Source organism: Benincasa hispida, chromosome 4 (assembly GCF_027475165.1).
Source record: "Benincasa hispida cultivar pf3 chromosome 4, pf3_genome.v1.1, whole genome shotgun sequence".
NCBI classification, from domain to species: Eukaryota; Viridiplantae; Streptophyta; class Magnoliopsida; order Cucurbitales; family Cucurbitaceae; genus Benincasa; species Benincasa hispida.
In genome coordinates, this window is record NC_143481.1 from 43280471 (window position 1) to 43297604 (window position 17134).

At 30.9% G+C, this 17134-nt stretch overlaps 2 protein-coding genes across 2 annotated transcripts; one reads left to right on the plus strand and one right to left on the minus strand.

Moving 5' to 3' along the window:
• Positions 1–3903: 3903 nt before the first annotated feature.
• LOC120075829 (Basic-leucine zipper (bZIP) transcription factor family protein) lies at positions 3904–8146 on the minus strand. The gene is made up of 4 exons (XM_039029517.2): positions 7068–8146; positions 6873–6944; positions 5368–5397; positions 3904–4496 (listed from the first exon to the last, which is right to left on the minus strand). Exons 1-4 carry the CDS (start codon positions 7851–7853, stop codon positions 4416–4418), a joined length of 969 nt encoding a protein of 322 aa, XP_038885445.1. The 5' UTR covers positions 7854–8146; the 3' UTR covers positions 3904–4415.
• A 3874-nt stretch (positions 8147–12020) lies between these two features.
• Positions 12021–15559, plus strand: LOC120075148 (UPF0496 protein At3g49070-like). The gene has a single exon (XM_039028328.2). The coding sequence runs from the start codon at positions 14323–14325 to the stop codon at positions 15475–15477; it is 1155 nt and encodes a 384-aa protein (XP_038884256.1). The 5' UTR covers positions 12021–14322; the 3' UTR covers positions 15478–15559.
• The last annotated feature ends 1575 nt before the right edge of the window (positions 15560–17134 follow it).

Below are 17134 nucleotides of genomic sequence, written 5' to 3' on the forward strand. Positions count from 1 at the left end.
GCCCAGTCTTATCCATCTAATTCAAATCATTTAAGTTACCACTTGAACATGATCCACCTCTATGTCTCCATATATATGTTTAAGTTACCGAAGATAACCCTGGATCTTAGTTTATTGGTTTTTGTGAGTTAATGCAACTACATATTGAATAAAATATCTCATATTTTATTAGATAAATAAAGTGTTTGTACAATACAATTACTAATTACAAGACCACGAGATTTTGAGCATCAACCCCAACATATTTACCTTACTTTAAACCACTTCATCGAAAGTCAGTTGAATTTGTGGGAATTAGCACAGTCGTCTTCTAGAAAAGTCGTAGGCATCGGATAATTGATTTTAGACATTCATGAAAATATTTATTAACAATTTGGCTAAACCTATTGAAGCTAAAACTGACTACTTTATTCTTCACATGGTGAGCTAGTATATGCAAAAACATTGCAACCATCTCCTCAACACCCATATTTTTAGATCCTCTTAATTGACCTTTCTCCTTAAGGATATTGCATAGCTTATGAAACGCTCGATTATTCGTACGAAGTGTATTGGCACAAGTAACATTGTTCTCCTCAACTAGAGACTGCAAATGGCTTATTTGGTAAGTCATCCTAACAAATGATCCTGTACTTATCTCTTAATCTGAGTCCAGGGCGATATAAACATAAAGCAACACATGATGCAAGTATTTCTCAAAGCATGATAACCAAGAAGTTGACCAAAACATACACTCTCCTCCTCCTTGCAATAGTAAGGTGAGATATATTTAAAGACACATACGATTAACAAATCTACATATAAATGGATGCGTATATAACAAAATTCAAAAAATAAATTCTTAAAACAAGAATAAAAAGTATAAAAACATCTACGAATAAAAAAGTCTCTGAAGGAATTCAGATTTCTAAATCAAACAAAAATATGAAGATTAACACATAATACAAAATACATGCGATTAACAAACAACCCAAAAAATGAAAAAAACTATAAGAGGCATGCGAATGTGAAAATACATATTGGTATGTGTGAACAACAATCGGCTATTGATTCAAACAACTCAAACTGCACGCGATAAATAACACAGTATGAACCATAAGCAGTGTTTCAAAATGTGCAGAAAAACTAATTAAAACATCAGTTCACATTAAATATCGTTACCGTTTAGGTTTGAGTTAGGGTTACCGAAAGGCTTATCGTTAAGACACTATACACACACACATTCAATCTATTGCAACATCATATATTTACCCTTTCCGTTAACGTTATGTTTGTCGCTTCGTTACAGTTCATTTAATAATCGATCTCAATGTTGATTGACAACTTGTAATCATTTCTCGTTGATGCACATTGGGAACCATAACGCCATTAATCCACAAATTAAATATATACATTCAATTTGGTGAGTCATGACCAAACGGTAACTATTATATTATGTGTGCGCATATGGACGTCACATGTATATGCTTATCGTTTGGTTCACTTCAACGAAAATGCCAATGGTAAATATGTAATGTTTAGTGAAACATCGTGTCCTTTGTGAATAACTAATTATCCCTCCATCTTCCCCCCTTAAACCATGCACCCCTTAAAATGTATATATACAACTACCATTATGAAAAATTTTCACACTTCTCTTGGACAAAAGAAAATGTGGTTTGATACTGACAACAACTTCAACTCATATAAGTGCCCATTGGCTCCTTCGGTTGAGTTCGAAACCAAATAGTCCACCAGTCGCTGCAACCACACCAGGTTCATCAATGGACGACTCTCCATATTCCACTGCACATGAGGGGATTGGAAGCTCAAAAAACGAGTCCTCCCCCCTTTATCTATCACTCACTTTGTCTTCAAACCGGTCGGCTTCTTCATAGCTAAGTGTGAACATGCCTTCCCCCCGCAAGGCATCCCTTCGCTCCGTCAACGACCCTCCACTAGCAGGCCAGATTAAGGAGAACAAAGAAAAGAAAAGTGGAATAAAGGCAAGGAGGAAACGTTGTCGTGCTGATGAATGACCTACTGACGAGGAGAAGGTGACCAAGAAGAAGAAGAACAATGCTCGACGTGCATTGGTGATCCTCTCCAGTGATTCGGAGTAGGGTATATTTCGTTCTCTTTTCTTTTTTGTTAATGTGTTTTAGCGACCCACTATCCTCCATTAAAAAGAAATCTTTTGAAAATAAAAATGAGAACCTACATATTTTGTTTCTTTAACAAACAAACATTTCACATAGTGGTAGTGAACAAATGCATGCAAAATATGAAGATGAATAACAAGAATGATAAACTAAAAACTTATCATTACGGTTTCAGATTTTGTTTAACGATAGACCGAAATTCCTAAAATTTGGATAAACGGTAACAGTCATATAGGCTAGGCCACTCATCGTTCAATCAACCCAAATGGTGCCATAATAATTGATGACATATGGGCAAATTTTAGAAACTCGGAAAAATTTTATCGACAAAAAGGGTGTGGGTTAGGTCTCACTGAATATTCAAACTCAATTCAATTGATCATCCTACACTTACATTACTTTATTACGGATTTCCAACGAAGGCCCACCTGTTAGTGTAGATGCAAAATGATCGTAAACACTAACAAACGTAAAAAAAAATGGGTCACACTTTCCAAATTACTTTTCATTTATTGCGATATCCCTTCGGTAAACGTGACCTAAGTTATAAAAATTATTTTGAAACTTTATCATTTATTTTAAAGGTCTCTTATTCTATTAAAATTGTAATATTACGTTGTTTTAAAAGATTTTTTTTTTCTTTTTTAAGAAACTTCTACAAATATTTTAGAACCATCTTACGAGTAGAAATGCATTTGGACAAAAAGTAAGATCAAGAACAAGGATTGGAACAGTATCACACTATTTTACATGATCACTACATCTAATTCAAATCCTAATTTATATCCAAGTATTTCTACTTTAAAGTATTTTTCAAGTATTTTTAAATTCTTTCGGGTAATAATGAAATAGAAGTATTAGTAAAATAAATGGGAAAGCTCATATATATATATATATACCCTTTTTTAAACAATTATTTTTGTATATTTTTCTATTTGAGGTAGAGATGTTCACATTTCTTATCCCCACCTCCTTATATATCTCCATCCCTTTTTCTCATTTAGTTTAGAAAATTCTCATTTTTTTTTCTTCTAAATTATTTATTTTTAACCATTTTTAATTTATTCTCAACCAAATAAAATTTTCAAATTCTTTTATATTTAATGACTTATTTCTAATACAAACTTTATTTAGATAAAAACCTTATGAAATTTCTTGCTAAAAACAATAATATCCATGTGTAAAGATATTATTAAAATGTTTAATTCACATTATTTCTAAAAATTAAAATTTAAATATTACTACACCAAATTGTAGTCCTCAACTTATATATATATCCAAATCAAGCTTATTAATATAATTAATTAATTAGAGTGAGAACAAGACGAGAAAATTCCCCATCATTGTCCCTATTTGGCCAACACATACAAAATTCTCTCCACTTCCTCCCCCATTCTTCGAAAGAATCCCCACCTCCATCGAGATGGGTCTCATAAATTAAATAGATATCTCTAATCTAGAATGATTAAAACACTCTTAATCTTAAAACTTTTGTAAAATTAACAAGTTAGACCATAAACTTTAATTTGTTACCGTTTAACTCCTATACTTACAATTTTTGCTACAATTTAGACCATCAATTTTAGTATGTACAATTTAATCTCTTTAAATAAGAAACTCAGCATAGACTAAATTGTCACAAACATTATTAAACATTAAAGGTTAGGGTATATATATATATATAACTACATAAAAGTTACAAAAAGTATTTCCAACTAAAAAAAACGTAAGAACTTCGAGAGAAAATAGAAACAATAAAATATAAATTATAAATTATATACCTCTATTACCACCAAACTATTCAAGCAAGTATGTATTATAACAAAACAAGGCATAGTTTTGTCATATGTTGTTAGATTTCCACTATCCAACAAAACCATAATTTGAACCAAAAAAAAATCTACTCAACTCAACTTCTTCCTCTATTTACTCTCTCATGCATTTAGAAAAAAAGAAAAATGTGAGATAGAGACAAGTTGAGCACCTCAAGTTTCTATCTTTTTTATTTGCTCTGATCCACTTTGTCTTAATAACGCCTATAAATCATCTGGCTTTCATGTATCCTGGTGCTGTTGTTTTGTCTCTGCCACTCAGTTCTATAATAAAAGGATTTGTGATTGCCACCACTTTTCCTCTCATGTTCCTCAACCATCAGTAGCAAAGAATATGTTTTTAAGTAACTGTTAAATACTATTGCCTAGTTCTCTCTTCTGTCTCTTCTTGTCCTTACTGCTTTTGTTATTGATTGTACCCATCTCGTGGAAGATGAATAGATCACCATTTCATGGAATTAACTCGCCGAATGACTCGTGGGGGTCGTCGCTTTTCAACCACAGGAATCACCTTTTCCATTATCTGCACCAGGAAAAAAAATATCAAACCAGCAGTAAATGCAGGGTGTCATTACTATGTAAAGACCACTGATTTAGTTTACGTTGTTTTCTAAATGCTTACAAACATTCTATGTGCATTTTTAAGCATTTTAAAAGTCACTCCAAATAGCCTCTAAGTATATATGTATATGTACACTCCTCCAAAGAGAAAGAAACACTAAGTTTAATATGTTCTTGCCAATAATCACATCAACAACACGGACGTCATTCGCGTTGAATCTAGTGAACTACAAAAACTTGCATCCTCGGTATTATGCTAAAACCCAAACATTGATATTGCAGGGCTTGATGAAGTTCATTGAAATGTTTTCTTTTTATTTTTGGGAATAATTGAGACCTTTCTTTTTAGCCAGTGAATAAACAAGACTTGTAGTGAAAGATATTGTTGCTTTCTAGTTTCTAATGATAATTATCCTAGAACGTACTATAAAGTTCTTTTATAGAAGAATTACAATTCTAAAGAAGACTAGGCGATGGAGATTGTCCATGTAGAATTTTTCATCCCTTAAAACAAGTTACAACAATATCTAATGCAATCAAATATTCAATAAGCCAATATTTGATGAACTTCAATTGGTCCCAGACCCGAGAGCAAGAGAATACTTCAATTAGATTGATGAAATTCAAATAATGATCAAAGAACTCTCACCAACATGGAGCAAGAAAATTAATTACAACTGTTTTAGCCGGACATCTAGATTCCAGAACAATTCACGTTACTCCTTTTCTAAAAAGAAAACTAGAAAGACAGCACAAGAGATCTGAAACATAATACTCAACGCAAAAACTCTTTCATCACACGTAATATTAGGATCAAAATTTAAAACCAATACCTGCTTGAACCTCTCTTTAGTCCTCTCAGCCTGCAAAAGAGAGAAAATTTTAAAATAGAATTTTAAAATGATACTATGTAATCAACACAACTGCAAACAGACAACAGTGTTCTGTTTACATAGCTACAAGATTATAGATTTACAGCTACTCTGCGCAGAACCATAAAAATAACATGAAAGAGGAAGGGAACACTTCTTTTTCTTTTTTTCCTGAGTGCAAAAAATGGAGTACGTGGCATGACTGGTGAGTTAGGTTTATATAGCCCTAAGCTGTTAGATTTCTGTAAGTTCGTTGCAAGTCTAAACCCAAAGTTCATGCAACCATTCACTTGCACAACCTAAACACAAACTGTGCAAATTCTTACTTCCCAATCCTTGCCTACACTATATTAATGACAAACCTAGATTGATTATTTCCAGTCCCCTAGACCTTGGAAATAACAAGCACACATTATAGAGTATTTCTTTTCATTATCATTTTCGAAATAGTAAAAAATTGGATCCACTACCATTATTCTCTTCCTTCTCCAACACATACCCCATATAAGTGTTATTTTTCCAAAACATCATTCAGCTTCGCTTCTATTAGATGATAAGTACTTTATCTGGTAGACAAGAATTCTTTGTATTCTTCAGAACTCTTCTATAACAGAAATACCTACCCCTTTAATGGTTCCTTGGATAAGAATTCAAGATTGAGGACAACTTAGTCCTCAAATACCTACACATCAAACTAACAAATCACCAAATTTTAACTATACCTTAATTACAACTCCCAAGTACACAGACTACTAAGAATGCTCTCCACTCCAAATAATAAGTTTGGTCAAATATGATCCAGCATTAGTCCAAAGCAAACAAAAGACTATTCAATAAGCATTGGAGTAAAGATATGGTTCAAGATCTAATATATAAAATAATAACAAAAGATTAACATAAGAAAAAAGATTTGATGAATCCCGATTGTAGTTAAATATCGATCTTAAAGATGCACAAGGCAACCATATTTACTCAGTAGTTTTGTAAGCAATAAACTGCAAGATGATGAATTATTTGATTCAATCGCGTGATAGAAATTGATCGCACCAATTGTATTTAAATTATATACTAGTATACTGGAAACTAAAAACAGGGAATTAGAGTGCAATTGATCAAGAGAGACTTCAGGGAGATCAGAAGGTTAAGAAGAATACAGAAAGAGAAAAAAGAATCAAATGGAGGAAAGAAAAGCTTAGGGTCCAACATACTATCGGGTCTCTCTGGATCAAAATAATGTTAACTTGTAACTTCTATAAGAAGAAAAGCAATCTCTGACACGTCCTGCATTGGAATCCCACTTTAAGGTTCTCCATAACTTTACAAATTCTCAAGCAACTTTCTCCCACACAATATTAAAACGAATGCAAGCATTAACAATTAGATCCCAAATCCAGTGGAATAGAAAATTGAATAAGAAAGATGTTCTCATATGTATGGAATGAATATCGAAAGGAAAAAAGGAGTACCTTTTCCCTCAAAAGCCGCTCATTCTCCTCCTCTAATCTTACAGCTAACGACTCTAATTCCACTTGATAAGCCTGAGATCCCAAAACCAGAAAAGGCAAGAAGTAGACTATCAAACACATTACCAAACAAAATTATAGAATCAAACAAGTATTTGAGAATGGAAGTTATATAAAAGAGAAGATTCAGTAAGTCACCTGCTTCCGTTCTCTAGACCTTGCTGCAGACTCCCTGTTCTTGATCATCCTCCTCTGTCTTTGCTCTGCAGCCTTATCTAAAGGTTCTAAAGCAGCTCGCCCTCTTTTGTCCCTCCCCCCACTTCCACCACTTCCAATCAAATCGACCCCATTAGCAAACCCAATAATGGATCCTTCAACCTTATCCAATGCCTGAAATGTGGTGGAAGGAATTGGATCAAACGAAAAAATCCCTCCACTCAGCCTCTCAGTCTGCGGCAATTTAACATCCTCAACAGGCACAGCTCCAGATTTCGAAAGAAATTCCTCGAGGGTTAACACCCCATCAGTAATCTCCTCCTTCAATTCCTTCCTCTCACCAGAAACAATCTCCCTCCACACATCATCCACAGTCTTGAGCGGCGGCGCACCGGAAGAAGAATCGTGATTGCTATCAATGACGGCAGAGGAATTAGTGGTGGTGGGTGTGGTAGAATTCATGGGAAGAGAAGTGGGGTTAGGGGAATCAACGAGAGTAATCTGTGCATCTAAGAGAATAGACGATTCCGTGGGATTATTGGAATCGTACCCATTACGAAGTAAGCCATCGACGGTCATTGAAGTAAGAGTATGGGGTCGACTACGAGATGGGGGGTTATCATAATTCCTCGAGCGGCGATTGGAGAGAAATTGGGGTTTTAAAAGGGAAGCAGAAGAGGAAGAAGAAGAAGAAGAAGAAGAAGAAGAACCTCGAGATAGATCCGAAATTCGCGAAGTGGAAGATGGGAAGAGCTTGGATGATGCCATATATTGGTCGTCAAAATAGGCAAGGAATTCGCAGAGATTCTCTCGAAAGTCGGGTGGGGAATCTTGATGGGTGTTACAGAAGAATTTGTATGGGGTGTGTGAACGAATGAGTTGGGATTTGAGAGCGGCGAGGCTTTGTGGTTTTTTTCTGTTGGTGGGTGTGAACTGGGGAGTTCGAGAGAAAGAAACATGGCGAGTGAGAGCGCGTGAGACGTTGCAGAGAGCGAAGGAGGAAGATGGAACCTGGATTAGCCGGTTGCCGGTCAATGAGAGATTATAATAAAGTTAATATTTATTTATATAATTCTTTTGTTTTGAAGTTTCTAGATACTCTACACCTACGGCCGGCCTCCACCCCTGTCTCCAAATGCCGTTCTTTTTTTCTTTTTCCAATATAAATGTTTTTATAATTCTATCTCAACCGCATTTCGAGTTTTATCTGTATTTAGGGTGTTGAGTTATGGTAGATTGAGTCCGAAACTCTATTTGTGATGTACAGTTTGTCGATTTGAGTTTAATTGGAGCATTTGATGTAGTTTTTCTAAACAAATTTGCTTGTTTTCAAATATTTATAAATATTTTCAGCAGTTTTATCATTTGAAATAATTTCTTTTATTAAAAGTTTTAATACTAAAAAATTCTTAATTTTTTTTCTATTCTTAAAACATAACAAATTCTTAGCAAATAAATATATGCTAGGCATAAATTTTGAATTCAATTTTTGAATATATATATATATATATATTTATTTATTTATTTATTTATTTTTTCATTCCTAAACACCAAGAATATTCCAAACAAATGAAAACTTTTCACTACTACTTAACCCTCGATGATGAACAATGAAGAAGCTTATAAATTGGACAACTTTTTGTTTTTCCTTCGAAAAAAAAAAGTAACATATTTTCACCACACAATTTAAATACTCAATTACATAATAATTTTATCTACATCTCTAAGTCAGGTCATATTCCAATAGAAATAAACATTTTCTCTATCCTCTATCCTCAATTTTTAACATTGAATTAATTTTAACTCAACATAAATTTCGATTTAAAAAGAAAAAGAAAATAAAACCAATCCTTATCTTATTTTTCTGTCTTTTTGTGGAATATGAAATTCAATTTTTATAGTTAATGGATTTTTTTCATTTTTTTGTCATTCTTTATATTTTACATGGATAGAACGAAACGATTTTTCTTTTTTTTTTTTGTTTGTGTATATTCGTTCTTTGCAAACATTTTATTGTGCAAATGTCGTCTTTTACTCATTTTTTTCACAGATGGTTGTGTTTGGGTGAGAGAAGTACAAATTGGGATAGAGATGACTATAGTATTAGGACTACGATAGGGGTAGTCACTCTAACGCGATACATTATAAAATGCAATAATGTGTTGACATAAGATTTGATACGTTTTGGAGGGTCGGGTCATTAATCATAAATACGTTTGTGAATGAGTCATCCATACAAAAAACTCGACATAGTGCTTATATTAACATCCTCTATATTAGAGATATCTACGAGGCAAGGTGGGGCCAGAGATGTCATTCCCCATCTCATTCCCGCTTCCCATTACATTCTCCATCCCCATGAAATTTTCCATGGGGATCGGGGCGGGGATAAATTTTTCCCGTTAGGTTTTTTTTTATTATTGTTTTGAAAAAAACCAATTAATTTAAATTGAATGGATTTTAATTAAATAATTAACTCTATCATTAAATTGCTTATTAGTTTTGCCTAACAATTTGACCTAAAAAACTAATAAACTTTTATTATTCACGTATATAATCTAAATGTAAATATTTAATTTAAACATATTCATTCTCTGGATGAATAAACAATAAACTTGAAATTTAAATGTAATGTTTACATAATAATAATTATAATATAACATTAAATAATTATACTAAATAAATAAATAGAGGCTAATCGGGACGGGGTGGATGGGAACCCGTCTCTTTTAACTCTTTTGTCCCCCACTCTCTCCCCCATTTCTCGCCTAATCGAGGAATCACACAGAAATTAGACATCTCTACTTTAAATGCTTAGTTCCCCCACCAAAAATAATAATAATAACAAATTATATATAAGGGTTTTTTTATAGCAAAAAGTTCCAAAAGTACTTCTACTTTTGTAACTTGTTGCTATAAAGTGTAAATATTTTTGGAATTTCCCTTTTATATATATATATATATTTCCAAAAATTGATGTGACTAGTAATAAAATTTAGAGAAAATATTAATTTAAACTCCTAAATTTAGAGATGATATTGATTTAAACTCTAACTAATAACGATATCAATTCACACTCTTCATTACTTTTTATTTAGAAATTTTCATATGAAACTTATAATTGTATCAATTAACTTTCTAAACTTTTAGAATTGAATCAATTTATGGTATGTTTGGAATGACTAAAGGAAAAAATCATTTTTATTAACTTTTTTGATAAAAATTGCTTAACTTTAAAAATAGTTTAAAAACTATTTTGAGTTGGTTATCAAACACTTCAATTTTTTTCCAAAAATAACATACTTTCAAAATTAAACACTTGAAAAGTTAAACCACACACTCTTAGACTCTAAAAAAAATTCATTGTGAATTTTTGCATATACTCTAATCGTCTGTCTTGTAAAAACCAATATTTGAAGAAGTCTACACACGTGTTTGAGAAATAATGCATGGATGATTTTCAAAGGCAATTGTAATGAATGGTCTAAATTGATTGGTTTATAAAAATTTAAAAGTTTAATTGACTCAAATTATAAATTTCATACGATATTGATTGAATAAAATTTTAAGGAAAGAGTATATTGATACACTTATGAAAATTCAAGATTTAAATTGATATATTTTTAGTTCATGGTTTTAATTGATACAGCTTAAAAGTCGAGAGTTTATTTGTTCCTCAGAGTTGAAACAATCGTATTGAAGTGTTTGTTTAATAAAAAATGACCATATCAATAGTCAAACCAACAAAATTGATCAACGTATTAACCGTCACATCAACATTCTATTAGGTCAATTAATTGTCGATTAAAACCAAAGATAATTTAAAATTATTTTCTAAACCTCACGAATTGAAGTGTTTATTTTGAAATTTATGAATTAAATAGACATCAACCTATAGAATGAAAGTGCATTTTATCTTATATATGCCACTGATTTTACCCAATAAATTGTTACAAATTTGAAACTAGAAAGACTAAATTGTTACCTATCAAAATTCAAATACCAAATTGATAGAAATAATTACAAATTAAAGTATATGAACTAAACTGTTACTTTTATGAAAGTTGGGGCCAAAATTATTTTTCAACCTGATTTTTATTATAAAGTTGAATTTCCATTTTAAAATTGGGGCAAGACTTTAAAATGATATTAGAAAAAATAGACAAATAAAATTTTAGAAATAAACTTAATTCGTAAAAAGTGGATAACTAAATACAATTATTATCCAACTGAAGTTTAATTTGCAAAATTTAGTTTGTGTTTGCTAATATATATATATATATAGTTGAAATTTTTGATGGGGAAGTTTGGGGTGATTTGATCGCATTCCAACGTTTGTACAACTTGTTCGCAAATAAAGATCTTACCTATTAAAAGATTATGGAGATTTTCAAAAATAAAAATAAAAAATAAGAAAAACTATTTACACAAAATAATAAAATTTTAATTTTTTTTTAGAGAGGTTGATAGAAGTTATCAGTGTCTATTAATGATAGAAATTAATAGAAGCCTATCATCATGTTTTTGTTGTTATTTGTATAAATAGCTTGACATATTTTGTATATGTGAAAATTTCTCAAAGATTATACTACCTTCGATATATTTATAAGGTTTAAATACTATTCTGGTCCCCATGCTTTTAATTTTTGTTCACCTTGATCCCTACACTTTCAAAATGTTTATTTTAGTCTCTATACTTTCAACTTTGGTTCATTTTGGTCTATGTACTTTCAAAATCATCATTTTGACCCTTATACTTTCAAAATGTGACTATTTTGGTCCATTCATTCCTATTTTTCCTTCATTTTTAAGGGATCAAAATAGTCACTTTTTTAAAGTTTAATGACTAAAATGAACGAAAGTTGAAAGTTCAAGGATTGAAGTGAACATTTTGAAAGTATAGAGACTAAAGTGAACCAAATTTAAAAGTATAGGGGATAAAAATGAATATTTTAGAAGTATAAATACCAAAATAAACAAAAACATTTTCATTCGCACATGACACTTTCATAAATTAATGTTTAAACAAATAAATAATAAAACAATAATCTTAATTATATGCCTTGTACAACTTTGCTTTAATTAGGCCAAACTTTACTAATAGCTTATGAAGCCTCTTAGAAACCTTCCAAACAAATATATAATACATATTCAAACCACACACTTTAAACTCTTTTTGGCCCTCTCTCCTTTGCTTGCTTCCTAAATTCCACAATTGAAATTAGGAGTATAAGTAATCAAATTCTACATATCTAAAACACAAGGCTGGGCTTATTGCTTAGTTTTAAAGATTATGAATAATATCTATGCCATTACCTATATAAAAGTTCGTGTTTTAGAACAAATCCATTCCGAATACACGTTAGAATATTCATAAACATTATCTAAAAATCGTAAACATAAACATTCCGAATACCCAACTCAATCACGTTAATGTAGATCAATACGCACAATTGACATCTCCTTTTTATATGTGTAGATAGTAGTCTATCACGATCTATCACAAATAGATAATGGAATTTTACTATATTTATAAATATTTTAATTCATTTTCTTATAATTAAAAACAGTCTTAAATGGGAGATGCAAATAATATTAGATACAATTCCAACTTTAGTCCTTGAAGGAAAGTAAGAGATGGAATTCAGGAAGTTTTATTTTTCTGTTTTTAAAGGTGAAGCTTACAAAGTTATTCAACATAATAAGGACAAAAAATATGACCACAAAACTACAAAAGGAAATCCAACTTATGCAGTAATATTTAATCAACACCCCAAAAACTGGAGGGTTCTTCGGCAAAATTTGGTTAATATTTGTTTCCAATAATCAAATTGAAGAAGCAACATGATATAAAATATCGATTATCATTTCAAAGATCAATTATTATATTTATTAAATATTTCCTTCAAAATATTTTGTTGACGAGATACAATTTTTATAACTCGACCCCAAAAAGTTCGATTTTTTTCCCTAAAAAAATTAACTTGAAAAAGACATAAACATCTAAAATCTTTAACATAATAAAAGCAAATCAAACTAGGTATAAAGTGCCCCAAACTCACTATGCCCTCTTTCGAGGAGCTAACTTCGTCCAAAGAGAATATATTTTCGTAAGATCCACACACTCTCAATTCATATCGCTTTGATAATGTCAGATGAATCTAACTCAACATAAAGGGAGAATAAGCCGAATCTTTGAAGAACTCAAAGAAACAAGACAAACCATGAATCATAGTCGGTGCTTCCAAATCCTTAATCGACCACGATTTTCTTGCTTGTCTACAACCTATTCCAACCAGAGACCTAACAAGGTCAAAATTTGAACATATATGTAATGTATCGAGTTATTTAATTTATCTAACTTCAAATTTAACTAACATAAAACTAGATTAACAATAAGAAATTCATATTTTGTATTGCATATTAATTTTTACATATCATAAACTCACAAACTTAACATGGTTTTACACAAACTCATTAGATTATTTGGGCAATTCAAACTTAAATTTACACAAAGCATGAGCTTTCCAACCTAAAAACTTTACTTAAAATGGAGAGCCAATTAGTATATATATATATATATATATAAAGATATCAACTTTTCTAGGCATTTTTAGTAAAAGCTTTGGTAGGCATTGATAAAAACATATGAGTAATACTTAAGAAAATAGTCTCAACTTTTTTTTATATATAAAAAAAATCAATTTTTAAAAATTATGGTTGACCTCGGTTGCAAAAATAAAAATAATAATAAATAAAACCCAACCAAAATATTATCTAATACAAATAATAATTTTGTGATACAGTTCAAAAGTAACACCACTCAAAATTCTCAAAATAAAAATGAAAAATAAAGTTAAAATAATATTTTGGTACGTTCAATTTTAGTCACTGTATTTTTAAATATTTACTTTTATTCTCAATATTTTTAACTAATCTTAATTTTAATCAACTACTAAAATCGAATAAATTCCAACCTATAATACTAAAATGACATTTTGACCGATAAAGGGAAATTTCATTGTAATAAACTTTAGAAGTATAATGAATATTCATAAGAACAAGATGATATCTCGTCATCATAAACAAAAAGATCCTAAACAAAACAATATCAAAAGCTTAAGGCTTCATTATTGTTTCTTGCAAGGTTGATATTCCATTATATATAAACAAGTTCATTTTTGGATACTAAATAACACAAAATTATTGGCTTGTCCCAATTCAAGATTCCATAATAATGTGGACAAAATTTAGGCATTCAGAAATCAGAAACAGTACCAAACTTTCTCAATCGATCATAGCTTGTTTTGCACATTTGTGTAATTTTTCTCAAACTCAACCCGTTTTTATTTCAATTTTTGCAGATGAAGAACAAGAAATTGGAAAGAAACCTCAAAAAAGCTTCAATGTTAATGAGGAATACCTTTGTACATTGAGGACCAAATCCTTCAGTGAATTTTTCACAAAAGCTGAATTCATTGTCGATGAATCGCCGCCGTCTATAACCTCCTCCTCCGCCGCCGCGGATCGCTGCCGGAAATTATCGGAAACAATCTTGCTGCAGCCTGTTCGGTTGGAAGCCGTTCCTTCCATTCTCGAATCGTCATTTCTTTTGATGTTACCAGAGCTTAAAGGCCTGTTCATCGATTACTTGAATGTTAGTGCCAAAGCTTCAAATCTCTGCACTCGTCTCCTCACGAACGTCAAATCAACTCGATCTAAATCCCGCTGCATTCAACAATCGCTCGATTCGATCGAGAAATGCTTTTCGTCGGAGACGATTGAATCAATCGCCTCAGATCTTCTCTCATTGAGAGCGCCATTTTCCGATCTGGACAAACGCGATTTCACGCTAATCCACGCCGATTACACGGCGATTTCTCGTCGTCTAAACTGCACGAGGAAGAAAGTAGAGAGAAAAATCAGAACGATCAAAATCATCGATGGAATTACCTGCGGATTGAACAGTATTACAACTCGCACTCTGACTGACTCAGTAATGGCGAAAGATCCAGGTCCAGTAATTTTCGGTTACCGACTGAAATCCTTGGGCAGAAAGCTTGTCCGGCATGAGATGCTTAGAAATGGCGGTCTTGAAAAAGTAGGAGAAAAAGTGGAGGCGGCGGCGAAGGGAAGTTATATAATGAAGAGAGAGTTGGATACGACAAGCCGACTGGTGGTCCGGCTCGGCGACGCCGTGGATCATGGGAAGGCGATGTTGCGGTTGTTTGGGGGAAGGAAGGAGGATAAATTTGCAGTGTCGGTGGCCATGGATGAGGTGAAGAAGAACAATGTTAGCATGAGAAAGCAAGTTGAAGATGTCGAAGAGCACTTGTATTTGTGCATTGTTACCATTAACAGAAGCAGAGCTTCTGTGATTAAACAATTGTAGAAGACAACAAAATTAGGGATTCTTTCGGATTGGGACCGATAAACCTTACAACAAATTTCTATAAAATGTGGATATTCATCGATATTATATTTATTTTCTGCCCTTTTTCCCCCGTATTTCATGAATGTGTTTTAAGATACATTGGAAAATGTTTTGGGTTTAATTTTTATTTAGTTTTTAAATTTTAAAATATTATACATTTAATTTTTAAGTTTTGAGTTTGATTTTAATTAGTCCATAAGTTTCAAAATATTATAATTTTACCTTTAAGATTTGAATTTTACTTCAATTTGGTCTCTATGTCTCGAGATTTATACTTTTAATCTCAATTTTTCACGAAATACTCACTTTCTGTCTTTTAGAGTTAATTTATGTTAATAAATTAAAATTCGTTAAAAGAATTATAATTAAGTTTCACTATTCTTATCACTTTTATAATTAAATTTAAAATTTCACTTCTAATTTTTCACTTTTAATCTTAATTTTTCATTAAATACTCACCTTTTGTCTTTTAGAGTTAATTTATGTTAATAAATTAAAAATTGTTAAAATAATTATAATTAATTAAAATTTCCTATTTTTATCACTTTTATAATTAAATTTAAAATTTCACCTCTATTTTTTCATTTTTAACCTTAATTTTTACTAAATATTCTGTCTTTTGGAAATAATTTATGTTAATAAATTAAAAATCGATAAAAGAATTATAATTAATTAAGTTTAACTATTTTTATCACTTTTATAATTAAATTTAAAATTTTATTTCTAATTATTTTTAATTAATTAATAGAAATTAACGTCAAAGATTGAAATTAGGTATTAATAAAAAGTTGAGGTTAAAATGTAAAATCTTGAAATCTATGGACAAAATTGAAACAAAATTCAAATCTCAATGGTAAAATTATAACATTTTAACACTTAAGGACTAAATTGAAACAAAACTCAAAACTTAAGGACTAAATGTATAACATTTTAAAACATAGGGACTAAATAGAAACTAGAGCCGAAACTTAGAGACTAAAAAGATATTATTCCCAAAAATTTAATAGCATAATATATACATACAATGATATATCCACAGTGAAAAATTTCAAGATTTTGATAGCTTCTAAACGCTGATAGCGAAATTTCATTTTTTTCCCCATTTCAACAAATTTTTGAGAAATTTTTGTTTTTTCTATTAATTTTCATACAACTACCTGAAATTTTCATCGACATTAATATTTCCATCAAATCGGGATGTCGATATTTTTATCGACATCAGTATTTCAAACCTCGATACAACTTTAAATTTAGTACTAAAATAATAGTAATAATTATAATTTAGAGAAAGCTATTTTATTACCTGGTTTATTATTTTGAGGTTAAAATATCATTTTTGGTGTTGGTAGTTTTGTTTCATTGTGTTTTTGTTATTTTCTTTCTAATGTCTCTCTCTCTATATATATTTGTTATTATCATTGTGTTTTCCAAAATCAATTTAATCTTTCAACGTCTTTAGGTGAAGGAATATTGTGAACTCTACTCCTTATTTGGTCAAAGTAATTCGTAGATTTCACTACTAAAATATATTGATTGCCCTATTAACTTCTTACACTATGAGTCTCGAAAGTTCATTACTCTCCAAATTTCACAACTTCACTCTACTTCGAAGTCT

Excerpts from the sequence above, each read along its gene's own strand:
- LOC120075829 (XM_039029517.2), bottom strand. The coding sequence starts at position 7,853 with ATGGCATCATCCAAGCTCTTCCCATCTTCCACTTCGCGAATTTCGGAT. Across the intron at positions 6,945-7,067 it reads GGTCTAGAGAACGGAAGCAG|GCTTATCAAGTGGAATTAGA; the intron begins GTGACTTACTGA and ends TTGGGATCTCAG. Across the intron at positions 5,398-6,872 it reads AGCGGCTTTTGAGGGAAAAG|GCTGAGAGGACTAAAGAGAG; the intron begins GTACTCCTTTTT and ends TCTCTTTTGCAG.
- LOC120075148 (XM_039028328.2), top strand. The coding sequence starts at position 14,323 with ATGTGGACAAAATTTAGGCATTCAGAAATCAGAAACAGTACCAAACTT.